Source organism: Salvia hispanica, chromosome 3 (genome assembly GCF_029641045.1).
Source record: "Salvia hispanica isolate PSC_SH4W2 chromosome 3, Shi_PSC_v1, whole genome shotgun sequence".
In the NCBI taxonomy this organism is placed as follows: Eukaryota; Viridiplantae; Streptophyta; class Magnoliopsida; order Lamiales; family Lamiaceae; genus Salvia; species Salvia hispanica.
Window position 1 is genome coordinate 64,524,251 of NC_142694.1, and position 26,127 is coordinate 64,550,377.

General features: G+C 39.0%; 1 protein-coding gene across 2 annotated transcripts; it reads right to left on the reverse strand.

Annotated features, from left to right (window-relative positions):
• Positions 1-7,506: 7,506 nt before the first annotated feature.
• Positions 7,507-11,254, reverse strand: ABCG21 (ABC-2 type transporter family protein). Of its 2 annotated transcripts, none has more exons than XM_048118204.2 (5): positions 11,011-11,254; positions 10,053-10,854; positions 8,823-9,005; positions 8,358-8,536; positions 7,507-8,272 (listed from the first exon to the last, which is right to left on the reverse strand). In XM_048118204.2, exons 1-5 carry the CDS (start codon positions 11,155-11,157, stop codon positions 7,625-7,627), a joined length of 1,959 nt encoding a protein of 652 aa, XP_047974161.1. In that variant the 5' UTR covers positions 11,158-11,254; the 3' UTR covers positions 7,507-7,624. The 2 variants fall into 2 exon arrangements, with proteins under 2 accessions (XP_047974161.1, XP_047974160.1); XM_048118203.2 differs by having other exon boundaries at positions 8,358-8,554.
• Between the last annotated feature and the right edge of the window lie 14,873 nt (positions 11,255-26,127).

A 26,127-nucleotide genomic window follows, 5' to 3' on the forward strand; every position in this document is an offset into this window, starting at 1 on the left:
TAAAGATTCCTTTTCCTTCTTTTCAAAAAGTACCCTATCACTGCCTTGAGTTTTAAATAAGTAGGCTAACGATTCGAGTGTGATAAATCAGAATGCCGCCTAGACACAACGTGAGGAACGAGGAACCTACCTCCCAGGCTTCGGTAGAAGAGAGTGTGACACAACCAAGACCGCCATCGCCACCACCACCTCCACGAGTAGATAGGGAAGTCGTGAAGCTTTTCCTTGATCAAAAACCTCCTACCTTCGATGGGATGGGTAAGCCTGCCAAGGCCGAAACTTGGATACGAGCCTTAGAACGCATCTTCCGAACCTTAGTGTGCAACGATGCGGAGAAGATGATCTGCGTGACGCATCAGCTGACTGGATCCACCGATTTTTGGTGGGACACCAAACTGAAGACCATGTCCCAGGATCGCATAGACGAGATGACTTGGGAAGAATTCAAGACCGAGGTCTACAGCAAGTACGTGCCCAAGAGCTACCGCAAGGCAAAAGCCGCCGAGTTTCACAACCTTACCCAAGGACGTCTGACCGTAGCCGAATACGACCGTGCACTCTGTGACATGACCCGTTATGCGCCGGAACAAACCGACACCGATGAGAAGCTGGCTGAGAAGTTTCGTGAGGGTCTTAGGCACGAGATTAGGATGGCGTTAGCAGTCCGCGGAACCCTTACGTACGCCGAGGCGCTAGCCCTCGCCCTTGATGTGGAGGCAGCGATGCCAAAGGAGAGGAGCGCGGGGAACACCGCAATGACATTACCCCCGCCACGTCCTAACCACGATAAGAGGAGATGGGAGGAGAATAGGGTCCCCTACGACAACAAGCGATACCGCCCCACTCAGAGCAGGCCGCCATACGGAGGAGGACAGACTTCGTACAACCCAAGGAACGACCCCCGTGCCAGACCGCCACAGTGTAACGTTTGCGCCAGATACCATTTCAGGGAGTGTAGAGGACCGAACCCGACTAGGTGCTTCAACTGCGGAGGGAACGGTCATTTTCTCTAGGGAGTGTCCGAGTAGGAACGTAGGAACCGGGTCAAGGCAGAACCAACAGAGTTTCCGTCAGCAGCCGAGGGCGCCACCTACGGGCTCAGGAGCGAACCGGAACCAGCCACTGCGGCTACAACAGCCTGTCCGCCCAAGACTTCCCGCCCCGGCTAGAGCGTACGCTATAGAGCAGAAGCAGCCCAAAGTCGAGCAAGGAAAGCCCGAGAGTGGAAATCTAGCAGGTATAGGCGAAATCCTTGATACCCCTATCGTTGTTTTGTTTGACACGGGTGCATCTCATTCGTTCATCTCTGAGTTATGTGTTCATACCCTTAGCTTGCCTACTAGAAAATGTGAACATAGGATGATGGTGTCCTCACCAGTAGGAGGACTAGTAGAGATTTCCCGCTTTTGCTTGAACATAGAAATCGTACTAGGAGAACTTAAGTTAGTTGCTCACAACCTGCGAGTTATGGCGATGAGAGACGTTGACGTAATCCTAGGAATGGATTGGTTAACTGCGAATTTTGCGACGATTAGTTGTAAGAAGCGACAGATAACCCTACGAACCCCGGGTGTGGAACCCGCCGTGTACCACGGAATCTCGATGAACCGACGAATCGCTGTAGTCTCTGCGTTACAAGCCACTGCTATGCTGAAGAAAGGACGCCCGGCCTACCTTGTCTATCTCCACGGAGAAGAGAAGGAGGAAGCGAGGCTTGAAGACGTTGTTGTCGTACGAGAATTTCCCGATGTCTTTCCCGAGGAGTTACCCGGACTGCCGCCCGATAGGCAGTTAGAATTTACGATCGACCTTGAACCTGGAGCCGCACCCATATCAAAGGCGCCGTACCGCATGGCACCGAAGGAGTTGGAGGAATTAAAGATCCAGCTGCAAGAGCTCATGGACTTAGGTTTCGTTAGGCCCAGTGTTTCGCCATGGGGCGCACCGGTGCTCTTCGTTAAGAAGAAAGATGGGTCAATGAGAATGTGTATCGACTATAGAGAGTTGAACAAGTTGACCCTCAAGAACAAGTACCCTTTGCCGAGGATAGACGACCTATTCGATCAACTCCGAGGAGCCGGAGTGTTCTCTAAGATTGATTTGAAGTCAGGATACCACCAGCTGAAAGTGCGAAAGGAGGATATCCCTAAAACCGCGTTTCGTACCAGATATGGTCACTATGAGTTCGTCGTGATGCCGTTCGGTCTAACCAACGCCCCAGCCGTGTTTATGGACTTGATGAACCGCGTTTTCCACCCGTACCTAGATACGTTAGTTTTAGTGTTCATAGACGATATCTTAGTCTACTTGAAGGACGAAAAGGAGCACGCGGAGCACCTACGGATCGCGCTGGAGATGTTGAGGAAGGAGAAGCTGTACGCCAAATTCAGCAAGTGTGAGTTCTGGCTGAAGGAAGTCAACTTTTTAGGACACATCATGTCAGCAGAAGGAATCCGAGTGGACCCCGCCAAGGTCGAAGCTGTGCAATAGTGGAAGTCACTCTCGACGCTGAACGAGATCCGAAGTTTCCTAGGTCTAGCAGGATACTACCGTAGGTTCATAGAAGGGTTTTCCAAGATCGCGAGGCCGATGACCCAGTAGCTCAAGAAAGGAATCAAGGTGAACTGGACGTCGGAGTGTGAAGCGAGTTTCCAGCTTTTGAAGGAGAAACTGACCACAGCACTAGTGTTGGCCGTGCCGGAACCAGGAGCGAATTACGTAGTTTACACCGACGCTTCGAAAGTCGGATTAGGATGCGTGTTGAAAGTCGGATTAGGATGCGTGTTGATGCAGAACAACAAAGTAATCGCTTACGCGTCGCGACAGTTGAAACCGCACGAGCTGAACTATCCTACCCACGATCTAGAGTTAGCCGCCGTAGTACATGCCCTAAAGATTTGGAGGCACCATCTCTACGGAGTAAGGTGTGAGATCTTTACGGACCATAAAAGTTTGAATTACTTCTTCGAGCAGAAGGACCTGAACATGCGACAACGGAGGTGGCTCGAGCTGGTAAAGGACTACGATTGTGGTATCAACTACCACCCTGGCAAGGCGAACGTGGTAGCAGACGCTTTAAGCCGTAGGGACCATTCGCAACTCGCTGTTTTTCTAACAGAAGAGGAAGGTTTAGTGCGAGAGTTGAGTAAGTTGCGTATAGAGGTAGTTAGAACACCCGATACCGTGAAAGGTCGAATCGCCGCGTTAGTAGTAGAACCTGATCTAAGAACGAGGATCGTTGCAGCACAACGGCTAGACGAGAAGTTGGAGGAGATTCGAGTCGAAGTAAGAACCGGTGAGTCCGGACACTTTAGCGAGGCTTCCGATAACGCTCTTACCTTCGAAGGGAGACTGTGCGTACCAAGCGACAAGGAACTGAGGAATGAGATCATGAGCGAAGCTCACGAAACCCCGTACACTGCTCACCCCGGGAGCACAAAGATGTACCAAGATCTGAAGAAATCCTTTTGGTGGAACGGCATGAAGAGAGACGTCGCAGCTTTCGTGGAGCGCTGCTTAGCCTGTCAACAGGTGAAAGCCTTACACCAACGACCGTACGGGAAGCTACAACCGCTGGAGATACCCGAGTGGAAATGGGAGCACATCGCCATGGACTTCGTGACGGCGTTACCAAGGACCGTCAAAGGGAACACCGCGATCTGGGTGATCATCGATCGACTTACCAAGAGCGCGCATTTCATACCAATCCCCGTAACCCACGGATCGGATAAGCTAGCTCGGATCTACATTCAAGAGGTCGTGCGATTACATGGAGTCCCAGTGACGATTACGTCTGATCGTGACCCGAAGTTCACTTCGAAATTCTGGATTAGCCTACAACGCGAACTAGGAACTCGATTAAACTTTAGCACGGCATTCCACCCACAGTCCGATGGACAATCCGAGAGGACGATACTAACTCTCGAGGACATGTTAAGAGCCGTGGTGCTCGACCGAGGCGGAAGTTGGGAGACCGCACTCCCATTGATCGAGTTCGCATACAACAACAGTTTTCAAGCAACGATCGGCATGGCGCCATATGAAACACTCTATGGGAGAAGGTGTAGATCTCCACTCTACTGGGATGAAGTTGGCGAACGAAGAGCGCTCGGACTCGATGCAGTCGAAGAAATGGTCGGGATCGTTCGACAAATCCGCGCACGAATGAAGGAAGCCCAGGACAGACAGAAGTCGTACGCCGACGTTCGACGGACGGACCTACAGTTCCACGCTGGTGATAAAGTTTTCCTCAAGGTATCCCCGTCGAAAGGGATAACGCGTTTTGGAGTCAAAGGCAAACTGAAACCGCGATTTATCGGACCGTACGAAATTCTAGAAGATGTAGGACCCGTAGCTTATCGTTTAGCGCTGCCGCCCAGCCTTGGGAACGTGCACAACGTCTTTCATGTGTCGCAGTTGTGAAAGTATGTGTTCGATCCGAAGCATGTGATTCGTTACGAGAATATTGCTGTAAGCCCGGATCTGAGCTACGAGGAACAACCCCAGTTAGTCTTAGATCGAAAGGTCCAAACCTTGAGAAATAAAACCACTGCCTTCGTGAAAATCCAATGGAGAAACCACGGGCCCGAGGAAGCCACGTGGGAGCGTGAGGATAAGATGATAGAGCTTTACCCGTAACTCTTTCCGTAAAAGGTACCAAATTTCGGGACGAAATTTTTTCTAAGTGTGGTAGGATGTAACATCCCGGATTTTAGAACCCTAATTTTTGAGCCCTAGAATTTATTGTTGATGACGTGGCATCGAGAATGCTTTTATTTCATGAGTTGATATGGTCAATTTGAGTTAGGGTTTGTGTTGAAAGTTTGTAAAGTCAAACCTATTTAATTTGATGATGTGGCATGTGATATATTAAGTTATGAGACTATGTGGCAATTTAATTGTTTATGGGTGAGTGAGAATATTAGAGAAAATTTCCATAAATACCTATCACCCTAATTCTTGTAATTTTCGAACCCTAGACCCCTTGGAGGAAGAATTTCTATTTTTCCGGAATTTATTTAATCCTTGGGATATTTATCCAAATTAAATTTCAAAAGCCAATTATTTCCTTGTTAAGAGATGTAAAAATCGAGCCCCCTTGTTTTTCTAAGTGATTTTCGAAAATCACTTAATTATGGGAAGGAAAGAATTTTTTTATTTTAGTTAATCCCTTGTTTGATTCCTTCCATACCTAGAATTTAATTATTCTACCAAATCTTTCCATACTTCAAGAGATCTTGCCTTACTTTATTTTAGTCAATATTCAAGAAATCCATGCCTTATTTAAAGGGCATAGAAATCGGCCCCTACCTTGTTTCATGGAGGATTTTCCTTATTTTTATTTTGCTCCATGATATTTTATTCTATATGGAAAAATACCAAAAAAATAAATAAAACCATGGCTAATTACCTAGCCATATTTTCGAAAATTAGGAGATATTGCCATCTTCTATTTTTGTTAATTCTTCTTCCCTACTCCACAATATTATTTTATTCTATTTATTTATAAGGCAAAAGATATTACCAAATATTCTATTCTTATTACCTAAAGATCTCATTGGACTCTATGAATAAGAACCAAAACCCCAACCCTAGCCCCCATATTTTCGAAAACTCCCTCCCCATACACTCTCTCAATTTTCTTCCACTTTACTCCATAAATCCTTCATCTTTTGAGAAGAAATCGAAGTTTAATCCGAGGATATTGAAGAACCAAGTCTCTACTTTGTTTCTACCGTTTGATTTTCTCTAAAAAGGTATTTTTGCTTAAGAGTTATGTTGTTTTTCTTCTACCCCTTCTTTTCTTTTTCTTCCAACCAATTTAATCGGTGTTTTTGAACCTTCATGCATATTAATTGAGTGAAAAAGGGATAAGAAGGGATATGGGAACATGTGTGTGTGTGTGTGCCGAGAGGGTGAGGTGTGTGCCGTGTGTGTGTGTTATGCGTGTGGGTGTGTGTGTTGAAGTGTGTGTTGTGTAGTGTGTGCTTGATGGCTAAATACTTTTGTATGACATATGATGATAGATCTAGGGTTGAGATGCTAAGAAATATACGTATGCTAAGCGTGACTTGAAATTAGTAATTTATGATGAGTGTGACTTGAAGTTTATAAGTTATGAAGATTAAGGTGAATCGATGGGAAAGAGGGAAGTAACGAGACATGCATAAGTTAAGAGTTATAATTGAACCTAATTTGTGAATATGTGCCTATGTGAATTTAAAGGTGAAACCTCGGTTGCGAAGCCAGATAACGGAAAAGCGAAACTACTTGAAATCTAAGCAGTCGAGGTGGGCTTTACTCTCAAAAACTCTCTTTTATTTTATCAAAGATAATTATCGGAGCTATAAGGGTGGTTTAACAGTTATGCCATGCCTATGTTTGTTTTATTGTGAGATTGTGTGCCTGATGCCTAGTTTGTGAGTTCGCTCCATTGGGCTATAGGGCTATGGATATGATATACGAATTCGGGTCTGAGCATGGGCCGCAAACCCTACCAGGCTGTGTACACGAGGGGATCGGGAGCCGTCCTAGCTAGTCGGCCGGTCTCGTGGGCGAAAAGCGTGGCCACGCTTTCGTCGCACCATGGAAAGATTGTGATATGTGATTGTGGAATTTGATGAGAAAATGGGGAGTTATTTTGACTGGCCAGTCTATGGAAAATATTTTGTGATACTCGTGATATTTCTCTTAACTGCTTAAAACTCGAGTTCACTTGGTAAGGGTGGCATAACTTTTGAATAAAATGTTTTGGCAACGAGCTCACTGAGTATTTCAAAATACTCAGCCCTGCATGTGTTTTTCCTATGTGCAGGTTGAATGATGACGAGCGGTGGCGGGTGTTGAGCAGCTCAATTAATTAATGGATATGTTGAACTCTAAGTGTAGTTGTGTCTCCATACATAGCTATGCTTTTTCTCTTGGTCGTTTTCCGCTAAGTTCTAATACTCTGATATTGATTTGGTTGATTGGCACTCTTCTTCGTTTTTGAGGCCTTATACTTTTCTCGTGACGTTATCTTGAAACCTATGTCATTCTCTTAAGTTTTGATCGTCATTTATGAAACTACCTTTTGTTTACCTGTTTAAGTTTGTAGGTTAAGTTGTTGCATTAAATACTCTGATATTTCCTTCGTTTCCTTTGGTCGGTATTCTTTGAATGAAACCCTAGCCATGTATTGATTTCTTGGAGTCGGTTTTGGGTAACAGCCGCCGCATTTATTGTACCCTAGGAGGGCGGGCTGTTACACCCCCCGTCTCCTATTAGGAGTCACTCTTTGACCGGGCACGGGTTTTAAGAAATGTAAAGAAAAGTTGGTTGAAAAAGTTAGTGGAATGTGGGACCCATTTTTTTATATTGGTTTTATAATAAAATGTGAGTGAATTGAGTTAGTGTAATGTGGGACCTACTTACTATTTATGGTAAAATTGAAGTGTGACTCTTAATTGGGGACGGACCGAAATGGAAAAGTGTGACTCTTAATGGGGGACGGAGGGAGTAAATAAATAAAAAAAGGGCTCGAAGTTCTTTTGAATTTCAATTGAACAAAGTAGATGTTACAAAATAATAAATTAAGTCCAGTAAATAAAGTTGGATACATTTGCAGAAATAATTTGAGAAAGTGTTAGTGTTGGTGTCCCAACCTCAAAGCTAGATAAGCCAAAACCCTATACCCGAGAAGCATGAGCACCAAAGCAGCCACATCAAGCGCCATGTTATGAATTTGGAGGGATTTTATGGCGGGAAAATCATACGCCCTGCACGATCCTTGCCCGCATTCGTACACCTCGTTCACCGAGTACTGTACCCCGACCAAGAGCCTATAGCAATACTGGGAAAAGGAGATGTACCTCATCCAGTCAATGAACATTGGTATGTGCTGAATGTAGTACCCGCTAGCCAGTAAAAACACGAGCATCAACACCGAGGAGAGAGTCGTGGCTTGTTTGACATCCATCAAGATGGCGCCTAGGGCTAGCCCCAGCCCCTGGGCCACTAGCACGTTCAGAAGGACGATGGCTAGTGTTAGGGCAAAAGTGATGAGGGAGGGCTTTAGGCCACCCATCCAATATGTGACTGTAACAAATATGGTGGGTAGAACTAGCTCCATTGGTAGATCACCAACCATTCTTGCAATGTAGTAAGACGAGAGGCGGTACATGCCCGAGGATCGCTCCCTCATGATTATCGGCCTCTCTAGAGGGAACACGAATATGGCATTGAACAACGGGAAGAAACCCCAGAAAATTGAGAAGAAAAACAACAATCCCACCTATTTTTTGAAACAAGCTTTTGTTTAGTACTACAATAACGTTATTTTTTAACTTATCTAGTTGGTAGTTAGTTTAATTTATTACCTGATCTTGAATGTGATTGGCGTCGGAGTGCCACCATAGAAGTCCAGATAGAATTGAAACAGACATGACTTGGAACATCCTTAAGCCAGAATATGATTCATGCTTTCTTTCTTTTAGTCCTCTGCTTAGTAAAACCTTAAATTGCAACCACCAGTTGGTTGTCCATTGATTGTCCCAACCTATATACATCATGAATACTGGAACATATATTTGTAATGATGTATGGATGGGTAGAGGTGTGATACGTTGCTAACTTTCTTAAGTTGCTAACTTTGCTAACTCATCAACGCAATGTATTAAAAATTTCAATACGATGACATTCAAATTGTGTTGACATTTCAATATCATTGTATCCACATTTTAATACACTATGTTGATGAGTTAGTAAGTTAAGAAAAGTTAGCATTATAACACACCCTGGATGAGAATTTATAAATATAGAGGTATTTTGTTTTATTTACGTACATCTTGATGATGATTTTGTGGAATCGTGTTGGTCTTGTTGATGAATTTCTTCCTTGAGAAGAGGATGCAAATTCTTTTTGTATGAGTGAATGAGGAATTGTTTGGTTGACTGAAGATCATCTTGCCTCCCATGGAATTCTTGATATTGATCATCATCTTCCTGTCTTGGATCTGGAGTGACACCTGCATGAATTTAATTGAAAGTGCATATTATTATTTGTTTAATGATTTTAGCTTATAGAATTTAATTACTTTTATAATGGGGCCAGTGTAAAGTAGAGTCCTGGCAATTATGGAATTGGAAGCTTTATTTGGTCAAAAGCTCGCATACAGGGATGGGATCTTCTTTAATTTAAACAAACAATATTTTTTAGTTGCCCAAAAAGTAAAAGTTGTGTATTATTGTATAGCTAGCCTGGATTTATATGTCGTGGAATTGGATATATTATCTTTTCATTCTTATTAGTGGTTTTGGAGATGCATATGTACGTGGTCGATGAAGCAATAGGCTTGTTGGCCCCCCAACAATTAAATAAAACTATATACTGACCACAAAACTGAGGACAATAGATGAAGTACTATTTCATTAAAATATACGATATTGGGGAATATATTTATGTCAAATCAGCCATTTGGGAATTATACATAGAATCCAACTAAACCTATTCTTTAGAGTCCAACAAAGACGACCATACGTAATTCTTACACCTTTTTAGGTCAGAAACCAATATTATACTCATTACGTCCAGAATAATGTAATAGAGTGAAAAAAAAAATAGAGATGATGATATTTTCATATAAAAATATGTGTCATTTTTAATGTGATCTTTTAAAAAAGAAAACTATTTCATTTTTATTAAGGTAGAGGAAGTAGAATATACATGGATCGAACAATGCAATAAGACTCAAGTGTGCTTATAGTACGTATATATGTCTATTATTCGATACAATAGATCATAATATCTTCTTCTTCTTCTCCAACTAATAGTATCTCACATTAATCGCCTACCTTTCATTTCTCTTATTATTCACTTGGATTAAAAATATAAATATTTTTATTTATGTCTTTTATTTTATCAATTCTACATCAAAGTTGGTATAGTTCACTATTAAGACTATTGGTTGGAGCAAGAGAATGTAAGAGTAGTAAACTCTAAATAGGAAATTAACTAATATCTTGACGACATAACATTGGAATAGAAGAAGAAAAAGAGAGAGATTGAATGTTACCATTAGCAAGATCCAAGAGAAAATCAGCAGGATTGACGAAATTAAACCCTGGCTCATATCCAATTGAAGCAAAATAATCCATAGCTTTGGAGGCGGCGCCGCTATAAATAGGGCTCCCCTCCGACAGCACCACCACCTTATCAAACATCCTGAAGAGCCTGCTCGAGGGCTGGTGTATAGTGGTGATGACTGTCCTCCCGCCACGCGCCACCCAGCGCAGCGTGGCGATGATCCGCTGCGCTGTGGTGGAGTCGAGGCCGGAGGTGGGCTCATCGAGCAGCAACAGGCTCGGGTTCACCAGCATTTCCTGACCTATACTGACCCTCTTCCTCTCCCCGCCCGACACCCCGCGCAGCAATGGCCCCCCGATCACGCTATTCCCGCACCTCGTGAGGCCGAGCTCGGTCGCCACCATCTCCGCCTGCTCTGCCTTCTCCCTCAGCGTGAGGGAGCTGGGCAGCTTCAGCAGGGCGGCGTAGGTGAGCGTCTCGAGCACGGTGAGGTGCGGGTAGAGCGCGTCATCCTGCGCCACGAAGCCAGTGCGGCGCTTCGTGGCACTGGAGAAGGGCCCCCCATTGTAGGTTATGCTGCCCGAGATCTTCCCGGGCAGCCTCCCGCCCAGGGCGGTCAAGAGGGTTGTCTTGCCGCTCCCGGATGGGCCAAGCATCGCCACAAGCTCCCCGGGCCGGGCTGTGCCGCTGACGCCGTGGAGTATGGTTCGGGTGATCTTGGGCTTTGGCGATGAGCAGCAGCCCCGGCCTTGACCGCTCTCTATCTTGATCGAATACGACACGTCCTCGAACTGTTCCAAGCATGTTGGTAATTTAATATAATTTGTAAATTAATTGATGATTAAGTAATTATAATTTTTTTTTTTTTGAAAATGAAAGCGAGCAAAGCCTGAACGAGACTATATACTAGCGATTATAAGTAATTGTAATTTTGTTAAGTTACCTACCTTAAGAGTGATGGGGTGAAGGGAGTGACGTAGGACCGAGAAGCGGACCCGGTCGGGTTCGGGGCAGGGACTCACATTACTTGTTGAAATGGGCGGGTCGGTTTGATTAGTTGCTGCAACACCATTTTCTTGCTCGGGAGGCATCATTTCTTGAGACAGAATGTAAACAAGAGCCAATATTGATGAGGAAAGTGAAATGGGGATTGTGGTTATATAAAGGAGAAGAAGGGAAGAAGATAATCACATGTAAAAGAGGGAAACAAAGCTTTCAATATATACGGGAAATGGATTGCCTATTTCATTATTAATTAAGACTAAAAGTCCTTTTTTTCACTTTTTACTAATATGTCATCATACACGTCACATCTAAATGGATCATGTATATATTGATTTATCCTTTTTACAAATCATGCATATATCTTTATAGTATATTTCATTATGTATTTATGCATGTTAAGTGAACGAGAAAACATTATATGACTCCCTTCGTTCAAAAAAATGCGCATTTGAAATGGCACGAAAATAAACGCCTACGTTACTATGGAACAGAGAGTGAGTAGTAATATTAATTAGTTATAAGTTGCGTGCATCTACGAAAGTGAAACTACTGTATCAGATGTGTATAAGACAAAAAATGTTACAGGAAATCTTATATTCGGTTGCTTTTTTCTAGCTTTTCAAAAGGGAGTTTTATTTGCTGGAGACGGACATGTGTTTGAGCTGGAATAAGTTCTACTTAATAAGGTCCTTCAATTACTAAACAATCATACTGCTCCCTTTACAACTAGCTTCATAGGAATAAATTTACTCCAAAAATTTTAAAAGTATAATTCTTGATACTACTTTAATTCTTTGCCTCCTCTAAATTGTTAATCCATCAGATAAAATAGAACATGTTATGTTGTTACTGACATATTCACGATAACAATTAATGGAACAAAAAATAAAAATAATCTTGAATTTACGTGGACAAGCTTGAAAAGATGCATGAACCACAACTACTATAATAATTGCTCTAAACAGTTATAACACTCATCGATAATGAGATGCCCCCCAATTTACACAAAATAATGCAAACAAAAATCAATTCCGGAATTTCCACATTCATCCACTTGTAGGAACTACAAATTCAGAATTCCAAATAAAATCAATATATATGCATATCTCTCAGCGCAAATGTTAACATATGTTATATTCCTTGAATGTCCTGCAATAATTATATTCTTTTTGTACCAAAAAGAAACTATTTTTTTGATCGTTAAAAATTGGCGCAAAGAACTTCTGCCGATATTATTTTTTAATAAAAAGAATCAATTTAGTAGTAGTATATCTGAAGTTGTGCTTGTCAAACATATAGTTTCTTGCCTTTATATGTGTCGAATTCTGATTCCATAGATAAAGGTCAGTGCTAGGATATTGTAACGTGTAACTTATAAAGTTAAATTGATGAAGGTGGTGTCACCATCAAATGAAAGTGTCTCTCTATTTAAATTATTTAATTATATAATACACAATATTGGGAATGCCTTACATTATTGTTCAAAGAATTATGGCAACTCTACATTTAATCGTTTAATATAATGCAACTTAGTGGAATAAAAAATGATTCCGTTGCATCAAAATACATGTTTACATAAATTATGGAAAAAAATCGAATGTTTATAATACTATTGCATGCATGCATGTAATTTATTTCAGAATAATAATATTTTTAGCAAAGAGTACCTTCGTTTTTGCTGTATCTGAATTTATTTTTAAGTGATATCTCAAGCTGTTTCATAACAAATATTATAATAATTTTTGCTCATTTTATGAACGCTTTTTTTACATCTTAATTTATAATTATTTTTTTAAAAACTTCAATGTTATTAATTGCATCTCGATTTTTATATCCCTAAAATATAAGTTTTTGTAGTGATATTAGTATGTGGAAAAGAAATATATATTTCCTCCGTCCTACCAGAGTATACATTTTTAGTTAGACACGAATTTTAATGCACAATCAGCAGAGTAAGAAAAAGAGAAGAAAAGTAATTTAAGTATTATAAAGGGAGAATGGATCTCATTTCATTAGAAAGTGCATATTATTGGAGAATGGACTAAAAAAAAAATACTAGTGCATATTGTGGTTGGACGGAGGTTGTACCAATCATCATAATTAATCATAATTAAAAAATGTTGATTAATAATCGTCCTAATAAGATATTCAATCAGTAGATTATATACAATCTATGTTCCAAAGCTGTGCTGATTATGATCGTGTTAGTTGATTATAATGCCTAATTAGCTGTAGAGTAAAGAATAAATAAAAATAGGTAATACTACAATTTACTGAAGTAATTATATGTCTGAAAAAAATGTTTCCAGAGTCAAAACTAACATCTCCTTTATGAAGGGCACATTATTTTTACTTTACAATATCAGGTAATTATTATCCATGTTCATCCACCTTTTCATTTTTCATTATCTATAAATTGTCTTTTTGCATATTTTTCTTTTCGTCATCTTTATCTTTTCTCTCTCTCTTTTTTATCACAATATAAAATTCTTTGCCTTTTTCGTGTCCATTTATTTCCTCTATACACTTTAGCCACTTTATGTTATACATGATCAAATAAGGCAGGAATATATATTGGATACGCTCTGGCAAAGCTAGGAATTTATAGTAGCGAGCAAAATTTACATATAAAAAAAGTTGAAGATTTTAAGGTGTAAGGAGAGATTAAGAAAAATAAATTTGATAATAAATAATATATACATGTACTGGAAAATATGGGGCGGGGCATTTGCTCTTCCTTTACTCAAGGTAAATCCGCTCATAAATATGGTGGTGCGCATCTGAAATTATTATGATATTATTTATTTTAGGCAAAATGTTACGATTTTTGTTTTCGAAATATTCTCTAAATGACTTATACTAATAGATTAGAGGCTTTACTTATATATTGCTTGAATATTTTCTAATTCTCGATTTGATATATCATATATATAAGTATTGTTTGCAATCAAAATAAAAAATAAAAAATATTAACTATCCAAATAGGTGTAAGGAGAGAAATGAGATCACTAAGTTTCATGGGTCTGTTCTCCTATCACTAATTGATTTTATAACGATATGAATTTCTATCATGGTAACAGAGCGGATCATCGACTATGGGCCAAATTTAACCGACTTAGCAGTATTTCTAGTTTCTATATTGAAACTTAAAAACAATTAACCCAGCAGAATATCTAAGCTTTAAAATTGGGCCAGTTCGATAAAGGTCTAGTCCAACCATTTAGAAAAAAGTCCAACTCCTTCAATGTTCACCTTGAAAAGTTTGAAGGAGGGTGTTGGCAATTGAAGCTAAAAATAAAAATATAACTATCACAAATCAGTGTAAAAGAGAGAACTGAAATTACTATATAAGTCTCATAGGCCTCTCCTCCTATCCACAATTGGTTTTAGGATGGAACCATGTGGATTTCTATCATGTGCAAGCCTTACACCATTAGTATAAGAGCATTCACAACCCACGCCTCCTCCTTCGACAAGTGGTGCATTCTCCTAGGCCTTTTGAGAAATATTTAAGGAACAAATACCATAATGGTTTTGTCCAAAGCGGACAATGTCATATTAATGAGGAGTTTGGGTGTGCACCGCTATACCTAACAATGATATCAGGGCCTAGCTTCGGAGGACCTGTAAGGTTAGATCGATCGCTTGCAAATTCTCCAGTATGTATGTGTGACCTCGATTAAAACCTGTGGTGAAATGAGACATGTGTGGTCTTCTTGGTCTTGAGGTCTTGGTATGAATATTGTACGCTTTGAGCAATACATACTAATGTGAAGATCGGGCATGGATCGTTGTATCAAATAGCGGTATTAGAGTCGAGGATTGTTGGGGTCCAAACCATTCCACGTCAAAGTATTAGAAAATGTACAAATAATATATAAGGGCAACTCTAATCCGTTAGTATAAGATCTTTCAGAAAATATCTCAAGCACAAATTCATATATAGATTTTACCCAAAATGAATAGTATCTACTGTAGAGTTCGTGTGAGCACAACCATACCCAGCAATATACATAAGACAATAGTCATTATTATGTTTATAACTGAGGTTAAACTCACATTACCATATTTTGTCGAAAAACCACAGAGAACAAGAACTCTTTAATTAACTTTTGATTAGTTTCACATAATTTTTACTCATCTTTTCCTAAACTCTTAACATCAACAACTTTATCCGCTTAATTATCTCTTCTCTTTCACTTTCATAATACATATCGATTTTTATTTTCAAATTCAAAACTAAAATGATATAAACTCCCTTTTCCACTGATATAATTATTCAAATGTCACTCTTTTCAAAATTGCTCCATCGAATTTTCTCAAATAGGATAGCAGAAGATTAAGATACAATACTCCAAGCAACCTACCTAATCTTTTTTAGTTAAGTAGAATATATATATTTTTGTTTCTTTAACCACAAGTGTGTTAAACCCACATTTGGCGGAATTCGACTAATCTTGTTCGACCGGATTTGCGAATTAAGGCCTGTTGGCGATTGAAACTAAAAATATAACATATAACTGTCCCACATCGGTGTCAAAAGAAAACTGAAACTAGTATATAAGTCTCATAGGCCCTCCTCCTATCACCAATTGGTTTTAGGATGGAACCCATGAATTTCTATCATGGTATCAGAGCGGGTCGCCGACTGTGGGTCAAATTTAACTGACCCAGCAGTATATCTGGGCCGAAACCGAAAAAAAGACTGATCCAGCAGTATATTTGGGCCGAAACCGAAAAAAAAACTGATCCAGCAGTATATCTAGATTTAAAAATTTGGGCCAAGTGGTCCAACCGATCGAAAAAAAAATCGGGCTGATTATCCAATCGATTAGAAAAAAGTCCAATCCCTCCAAGGTTCACCTTGAAGGGTTTGAGGGAGGGTGTTGGCGATTGAAACTAAAAATATAACATATAACTGTCCCACATCGGTATCAAAAGAAAACTAAAACTAGCATATAAGTCTTATAGGCCCTCCTCCTATCACCATGGAACCCATGGATTTCTATCAAGGCCGAAAGTCTCCCAACGGGTGACGGGGTTTAAACCCATGACCTTAAGGTCACTACAACTACGTGCTGCCAACTGGTGGAACATTTAATATACTTACTCCTATAAATTAGTAGGTTACGAGTGAAACATTTGTACTCAGGAAAATTATATTCATTATTTTTAGGTACTGCGTTATTAATGATGGTTTTAATTTTTAAGTGTTAACAGCTTATTAATAAATCCTATTCCCTCCGTCCCACTCTAGGAGTCTCATCTGATTTCAACATGGATGTTAAGAAATAAATGTAAAGAGGAGTTGGTGAGAAAAGATAGTGGAATGTGAGTACTACTTTTATATATTAGTTTTATAATAAAACGTGAGTAGATATAAGTTAGTTGAATATATGACTTTATTACTATTTATGGAATATTCCAATCGAATCTCCTAAAGTGGAATACTAAAAAATGATGAATTGGGACTGCTAAAGTGGAGCGGAGGGAACATATAATATATCAGAATTATGAAATTTAGCATATACATGTTTATTTAGTAAACACTTCTTAGATAACTAATTATATAGTGTCAGTAATCACAATTTTAGTTTTTCTTCAACTAATTAATCATGGTTTGAGAAATCTCAAATATGTGTTAGGTAAGTGTTTGAATAATGTATTAGTACTCATAATTTAAATTTTTCTTCAACTAATTAATCAAGTGTCGGGAAATCTCAATTATAAGTTTGAGTATTGATAAACGGATAGTACCAGTAGGTTTCTGAATGTGTTTCATTCAACTAGGTTAGTAATCACAAGGGATTTATACACCTCTTAAAGGCAAGGATTAAAATTTATATGGTAAACTATAATTATGCTAAACAGAATATCCTATAAAAGGTATACAACAATTTATTGATTATAGACGATTTTTTCCCAACACTCTGCCTCACATTATGTGATTGGATTACTGATACTTAACTTGACCAATACCTCTCGGAATGATGTCGCTTACACAGTCTTAGTCCGAATGTATGCTATTTGATCCTCTGATTTTACATAAGGAAGTTCAGGATCTTCGCCTCAATTGTTTCCTTTATGAAATGTCGATCAACCTCCACATGCTTTGTTCTATCATGCTGGACTGGATTCTTAGAGATACATGGCAGCTTTATTATCACACAACATCGTACATGGTTGAGACGACTTACGATCTAACTCTGTCATAAGTTTCTTCAGCCACAATATCTATGTCAATCCATTTTTGATTCAATGAAATTCTACCTCATCACTTGACAGTTTTACAACCTTTTGTTTCTTGCTCCTCCATTTCCCACAAAAGTAAAGTGTCCAGCTGTTGACTTTCTATCATTTGGGTTTCCTGCCCAATCATGTATCTCTAAATGTTTGTGTTTCTTGATGATACACCCGCTCTATCTAAGGATAGAAAGAATGGTTGATCGCGACTGGAAGATGATTTAAGAAGCGGAAAAAAAGGAGAATTGGAGCGAATTCATGCTTGGACAGCATTTGACAAAAGAAACAGTTTGTTCAATTATCCAAAAGATGAATCAGGGTATTTGAGTTAAATGTATCTCAGAGCAAAAACACATTATTTGAAATAACTCCACAAGTCAAGAAGCTTGGCTGTGGCACCATAGAATGGGTAATCATTCCTCGGGTTATTTTAAAAAAAAAATTCCCAAGTTTTCCTAGTTTAAAGACATTTCTTGTGAGTCGTGTGTTTTGGCAAAAAGCCATAGACAATCATTTAAATCCAGTGATACTCGTGTTAAAGATATTTTTTCTTTAGTTCATACTGATGTTTGGGGCCCTGCGCCTATTATTGGTGGTAATGGTTTTAAATATTTTTTGATATTTGTTGATGATTGCACTTGAATGACCTGGGTATATTTTTTGAAATAAATCTGAGGTTTTTGAAAAATTTGTCACTTGAAAATGATTCAGACTCAATTTAAGAAAACCGTCAATGTTCTTAGGTCGGATAATGGTAAAGAATTTGTGAATCGGGATATGAGCGAATTCTTTAAAGCACGGGGGTTAGTTCACCAAACTACTTTTCCTTATACACCCGAACTTAGCCGAAAGGAAAAATAGGATACTTTTTTAAATAACTCGTGCTCTATTTTTTTACTCAAATGTTCCAAAATTTCTTTGGCCTGAAGCCCTAGCCACCGCAGTGTACCTTGTTAATCGCCTGCCCACAAAAATACTGACATGAAAACACCACTTCAAACTCCTTGAAATTGGCAGAAATCCCTTTACCTCTCACTCTTCCGCTTAAAATAATTGAGTGCTCAGTATATGTGCATGTTCCAAAACACGAGAAAACCAAATTTTCTGCACGTGCCATAAAATGTGTTTTTTTGGGGTATGAGATTAATCGAAAAGGGTATCGGTGTTATAATCCTTCGCCCAGGAAAATTATCACTATGATGAATTGTAATTTTCTTGAATATGAGTATTTTTACCAACTTCGGGAGCAGGGGGAGAGAAACCAACATAGCGAGAGTGTTATTGGACCCCAAAGTTGGTCAATATCACAGTCAAGCAACTCTGAGTTGGAACCAACAGAGCAAGTTAGTGTCATCGCTGAGCAGGTCACAACAGTCAATTGCGTCACAGCTTGGTCCTCCTCTAGTGATATCTGAGGTAATTCCTGAACCTGAATTTGAGAGTACAATTATTGCCTCTGACAATTCTGGTGTAGATGAGAGTGAAATTGCAGCCGTTGATGGTCATACTGGTTGATATATTTTTCCATCACGAAGCACTCGAGGGTTTCCACCCAAGAGATACTGTCCTGAGAAGATAGGGCTAAAAGCATATACTCAATGGAAAATTTGGCTAAAGCTCACCTCACAGAAATGGCTCGAGCTTTCACAACTGCTCTGTATGAGGAAGAAGAGATACCAAAGACTGCTGAAGAGGCTATGAAAATAGCTCATTGGAGGAAGGCAATGTTAGTAGACATGAAGGCACTAATGAAAAGCAAGACATGGGAAGTATGCTTAAAACTAGAAGGTGTGCGAACAGATGTAGATGGGTCTTTACCATCAAGAGAAGACCGGATGGGACAATTAAGCGGTATAAGGCAAAGCTGGTAGATAAGGGATATACTCAGACCTACGGAGTTGATTATGCTGAAACATTCTCTCCAGTTTCCAAGATGAGCACAATCAGGGTCTTGTTCTCCATTGCAGCAAACAAGGAATGACCATTACATCAATTTGATGTCACCAACGCGTTCCCGCATGGCGAACTTCTAAAACCAGTTTACATGGAAGCTCCACCTAATTTTTCTAAAGACTTTGAAGGAGGGAAAGTATGCAAGCTTAAGCAGACGTTGTATGGATTGAAGCAATCATCGAGAGCTTGGTTTGGGAGTTTCACTGAGGTTATGAAGAAGTATGGATATCTACATAGTAATTCTCATACTCTGTTCTTAAAGAAAAGGGGAGGGAAGATCACATGTCTAATCATCTATGTAGATGATATGATCCTCACAGGGGACGACGAGGAAGAAATTGGCCAGCTAAAGTAAAACTTATTTTCTGAATTTGAGATGAAGGACCTGTTAGAGTTTGTATACTAGAAATCACGTTTCGAGTGACGAATACTGTAAAACTCTTATTTTATTTTCTAAGGAATAAAACATATTATTTTTGTCATAATGTTGTTATGTTTTACATTTAATGGATGTTAATTGCATGTTTAAATGTATAAGTTAACTTAACAAAGTCTAAGTCTTTGTTTTAGTAGACCGGTTGTGGGCGACGTCCACTTTAAGGTAACACGGTCAGTCTTAAACAAAGAAAAAGAAGAATTTCACGACCTAGATGGAATTAGACTATCCATCGTGAAAGGTTGCAATGTCAGTCCGCATATTTCTAAGCCTTACTGAAATAAGATGACATTGGTGTGGTAAAGCACTGAACGGATCAAACAGAAGACGTGTCTTTGTGCTATCTACTGAAAGATGAGGTCTTGATAAATATTTGTTTCTTAATAAATGTAGGTTAGCATTGAGCAAACGGTATTGATTATGCATTACTTTGACTTATCAAATGGTGCGGGTTTTTTTGTAACCCAATAATCCTGATATATTAGGTAGTGGTGATTAATATCTAGCGGTGATAGGATTGCTATTATATTGAATCGTGCGCGAGGTGAGTCTCGTTTGATAATGTCCTCAAGAGGAGCGCGAAACAAGGTTTTATTTTTCGGAACCTAGCTAGTTGGAGTTTGATCACTCTATAAAATAACATATAAGGGTTTCATGTTAAGTCCACTCTTGGAATTAATAAGAAGTTAATTAATTAAGTCCATAGCAAACATTAATTAATTAATGGACATTTTTATCTTAAGCACGAGAAATGAAAGTTAAAACGGCAACCCGGATTACTTGTAATTTCGGATTTGGATGGGGAGAGTTCAATATTACTTCGGTAGTGGCTGCTCGTAATATTCCAATTAAAGCTTATATTAAATTGTAGGTTCAATTTAATTAGTAAAAAGTAAATTGGACGAGCTCATATCCAAAACCTTCCATAGATCCCTGTCTGGGCCCAAAAAGGAACTTAATATAAACATGAGAATAAAGGAGACAGAAATCAATACTTCTTATTACTCAAAATTTTCGTCCCCTCCCCCCCCCCTTATTGGAGTTGCGTTATTTTTCCCTCTCACCCGTGGAATAGAATTTCTGTCTCTTTATTTAAGTCCTAGTATTCCGGTGACATCAGCCCACACTGATATTGGAGTACAGTTCGGGAACCAGAGAGAAGATCCGTGGTCTAGTATTCAAAGCGTCACGTGGAGAAGTCGCTAGCCATCGTCAATTCTTTGGAGAATTAATAAGGTATTATTTCTGCTCCGTAGAAAAGCATGTTTTAGGATACAATTATACTTAAAGCATGATTAGTTCAAGTTATGAGCATGATATATGTGAGAATTACGCGAATAGAATTTTTCTAAATAATCTGCTAAATATATCTGATTATTGTGCGATTTGTTTGTTCGATTAATTATTAAATTATAAAAACGAACACATCCGCTGCCAGTTCCTTCAAGACCTTGGACTATTGAAGTATTTTTTGGGAGCGGAAGTGCTAAGGTCTCCTAAAGGAATCTTTATTAATCAAAGGAAGTATGTTCTTGACTTGCTAGCAGAAACTGGGATGTTGGATTGTAAGCCTGCCGATAACCGTATGGTTCAGAACCATGGCTTGCAGATAGTAGAATGAGTAGAACCTACTCATCGCACAAGATACCAACGTTTCATTGGAAAGTTGTATGTCATTCTGATCATACTCTGTTCTTGAAGAAAAGGGGAGGGAATATTACATGTCTAATCATCTATGTAGATGATATGATCCTCACAGGGGACGACGAGGAAGAAATTGGTCAGCTAAAGTAAAACTTATTTTCTGAATTTGAGATGAAGGACCTTGGACTATTTGGGTGCGGAAGTGCTAAGGTCTCCAAAGGGAATCTTTATTAATCAAAGGAAGTATGTTCTTGACTTGCTAGCAAAAACTGGAATGTTGGATTGTAAGCTTGCCGATAGCCCTATGGTTCGGAACCATGGCTTGCAGATAGTAGAAGGAGCAGAACCTACTCATCGCACAAGATACCAACGTTTCATTGAAAAGTTATATGTCAGTTTATGCACAGGCCCCAAGTAGCCCATTGGGAAGCAGTGTTGTGTATTGTCTAATATTTGAAAGATACAACCGACCATGTAGGTATGTTCGAAAAACATAGACATATGGATATATACAGATTCATAGATGCTGACTGACTCAACTAATTTTTAACACAAGTATACCCGCAAGTGTACGGGGCTAATGTAGCAAATAGTAAGCAAAGAGTATCGTACCCACAGAGACAATGAGTGTCGACCTAATTACCACGAACCAACCTCAAATACTATCTAGATGAATCGGAATGTTTGGGTTTTCTAAATTTACTTAAAAGCAAGGTAAAAACAATTAAAAGCAACTAGAGAACTGAAAGCAAATAAGAAAACGAATGTAGATCAAGGATGAGAAGGGTAGAATCCTACGGGATCGATAACAACTATCCTACGCTCAACTAACTTCTTAACTATGCCAACAAAGGGTCTCAAGGGTTATTAAGCTATCACTAAGGTAAAACTATATCTTTTCTCAAAGCATATAATTTGTAGATTGCTACCTAGAACCGAAGTGTCCTTCCTAGAACTAAGATAACAACTCCTAAAAGCTCCTAAGATACTTAGCTTCATTCAAAGGCTCAAATCTGTCGATTATATTGGCAAAGACGTCAACTTCTCTTCTTTCAAATTAAACTACTCACTTCCCAGGTATTGTAGTAAAATCCACATGCATTTATAAGGTGATCAATCAAATAAATGTATAAGCACAAGAGGAGTCAAAATAACCACATGAGCCAAGGCATAGAAAAAGGAAATCAATTAAACATAAGAATCATTGTATCTCCCCCGTAGAACTCTACGAAGAATTTAGCTACTCATGTTCAACACAAAAGTCAAAGAAATATTCAAAGAAATATTCAAAAACATTGTTTTAACAAGAATAAAACTAAAGGTAGAAACTCCTAGAATTGGATGGGGCGGATTGGAGGTCTCGTCTTCAATCTTGCGATGAATACCCGTCCTCTGCTCGTTCTTCTCTTCTTCATAGGTGAAAAAGTGGTGTTTTGGGGTAGGAGGCGTGTAAATTGTGTTTGGAGGCGTTTCCTAGGCATATATATACCTAGGGTTGACTTTGGGCCCAAAATAAACTGTCGAACGAAGCTGGCGGGTCGCCAGGTTAGGTGTGCGTTGAAGCTGGCGAGTCGCTAGCTGCTTACGGCATTTTTCTCGTCTTTTGCTGGCGGGTCGCCAAGTTCGTTTGCATGCGAATCTGGCGGGTCGCCAGCTATGTCACTGCTCTGCGTAGTCTTGGTAAAACGGCCATAACTTCTTCTACCGAACTCCAATTGAGACGTTTAAGATATCCACACGAAGCTCTTTCGAAGGCGAAGAGAATGGTATGCATTACATGCGAATCGGACTTCAAAATCTCCAGATAAGCTGTCTCGAACATTGAGAAGCTGCACATCCACATATTTTGTACATATTTCTACACGTTCTTCACAAAATGGTCAAAATACCAACATAATAGAGAAGTAGCTATAACCATGTCTCAAAGTACACAATATATGATCAAAACCAAGTAAAACTACCCTCTAAAGTCATGTAAAATCTAAGTGAATCACTGACTAGGCGGGAAATCCAAATGATAGGAAGTCAATTGCAAGATACTTTACACTTGTTGGAGGCAATCTAGTCACCTGGCGAAGTAAGAAGCCAAAGGTGGTAGCACTGTCAAGTGCTGAGGTAGAATTTCGAAGCATCAAAAGTGGATTGACTGAAATCCTATTGGTCAAAAGGTTCATGACAAAGTTGGAATTAATGCCACAAGGACCCTACAAGCTATTCTGCGACAATAAGGCAGCTATCAGCATATCTGAAAATCCGGTGCAACATGATCGGACAAAATATGTCGAAGTGGATCGTCACTTTATCAAGGATAACTTAGAAGCAAAGGTAGTTGACTTACCATTTGTCAGATATGGGGACCAACTAGCCAATATTCTCACCAAGGCCGTGGACTCAAAGAGCTTTCACGAGGTATTGGGAAACTTAAGTTTGGGTGATCCCCTCACTTAACTTGAGGGGAAGTGTTAGAAAGAAATCAAGAGGCAATCAAGTCAAAGAACAATAAATCAAGGAGATTGGTGACTAATACAATAATTGATTCTTATCGTGTAATAGGCAATCACAATTAGGGTAAATCTTTACCTTAATTATCTTACTCCTGAGCCTATTTAAAGGAGTGTAAAACCATAGAACCAAATCAATTTGAATAACAATGAAAATTCAACACATTTTTTAAAACTCGTACCCAGTCAAATTTTACCATATAATTGTGGATGGAAGGAGTAAATTGAATCAACACTTTATAAGTGGTAACAAAAAGAATAGGGATGGGGAAACGGTTCTCGGTTCTCAGTTCTTGGTTAACCGAGAACCGAACCATACTTTTTTGGTTATCGGTTAACCGAGAACCGAAAAAATAAGGTTAAGGTTCGGTCATGGTTAGTGGGATTAGGATTTGGCGGTTCTCGGTTCTAACTGAGAACCGAAAGGTTAGAACCGAAGAACTTATTAGTCGGTTTAATTTTGATTTTTTATAGATTCATTTTAATTTCATAAATCCTACCATTTTCAAGTTTCAAAGAACAATGTCGTGATAAAAATCAAACTCTATGTCTATAATTTTTCTGCATTTCAAACAAGAGAAAACACTAATCATCTCTCTGACAACTACTTTGTTTATTAAAATTAGAACTTAAACGTATTAGATAAATATGGAGTATTAGCGAATAACTTATAAATCCCATACTAATATAGGTACATTGATTTATCTTCCATGAAAAATTACCAAGTCAATGAAGTCAATTCAAATAACTCGTGAGCTCTCTCATCTAAAATCTCGTAGCACGCCGGCACAGTTGCTCTCTCCCAAGCTGGCAACGGCGAGGCTGGTGCTTTCTCCTCGTTGCGCTGCTCTCTCCGACGAGGCAACGAGAGGCTGATGTCTAACTCTCCACACCACTACTCTCTCCTTCGGTTCCTTCGGTGGAACCGAAGAACCTGTCGTTTAGGACCAATCGGTTCCTTAAGGAACCGAACCGACTAAAGGTTTGGTTACGGTTCTTATATTTGGAAAAAAAGGGAGTTGGTTAACCGACTAATCGGTTCGGTTCTAACCGAACGACCATTTCCCCACCCCTACTTACTGAAAGATGATACTTTTATTTATGATATTATGTTTCATTTAAATAAAACTGGACACAATTGTTTTTTAAAAATAATTTCAATTGGAAAAAAAACTAATATATCTAATAAATTAAGTCAGTCTGGTCCAGAATAACTTGCTAAACGTTTAATTAATGACGGATATTAAATCATTAACGTCACTGACGTTACACGTGTAACATGTTATACATGTCTACGATTATCAGTAAACAAATTGAATGTAAGAACTATACTAACCACAACGTGATTAAGCAGAGGTAGACGAAATGAAAAGTTGATTTATACTTTTTTAAGGTCAAATCTAAAGTTTGAGCGAAAACATATGGGGGTGATTTACTTTGGTAAAGATTCACGAAATTAAATTAGGACCTACTATTGGTTGCAAATTCCTTTTCTTTTTCACTTTTCAGTCCAAATTAATAGATATATTACGTATATTTTGGTGAATGATGACAATAATTCAACGTCTTTTTTCCTAAATTTCATCGACATTCTATTCATGCTGAATGCATCCACTTATTCTAGTGGATATAAATTTATTAGGGGTGTCGAAACGGAGCGGATAACTGGTAATTTCTTACCCAACCTGATACCCGACGGGTAGCGGATATACGCTACTCGCAAAATTCGGGTTTGGGGTAGGGAACGGGTATTAAAATTGGGGGTAAATCGGGTATCGGGTATACCTGATTAAAAATAATTACCCAACTCAAATATACTAAAGTAAGAAAAAGGCTCAACCTGTAGCTATAAAACTCAAGTTACATCCTTAATTCGTATATTCACTTACCTAAACTTTATTTAAGACTAATTGAAACCATCATTCACTGTACTACTGATTTGGGAAAACTTGACAGCCAACTCTTAAATCCTCACATTCGAAATATTCAATGTCATAATGGGTATACAAAGAGGGATCTAATTAGATCAGTAATATCGAAACATGAATTAACTAACAAATTTTGCTAATTGATTTTTGGATACGAATGTTTTAATAGTTTGTGTTTTTGAGATCACGAACACACCACATTCTATTCTATTTCATTAAAAATATTATGCTTTCATACAAATTTGAAATTATTTTGAATTACTTCAATTTCTGGAAAACAAGAATTGTCGTTATAGATGACTTACAAATCAACATTTTTTTCTATACCTTAATTGCCATTAATGAAAGGGAGGA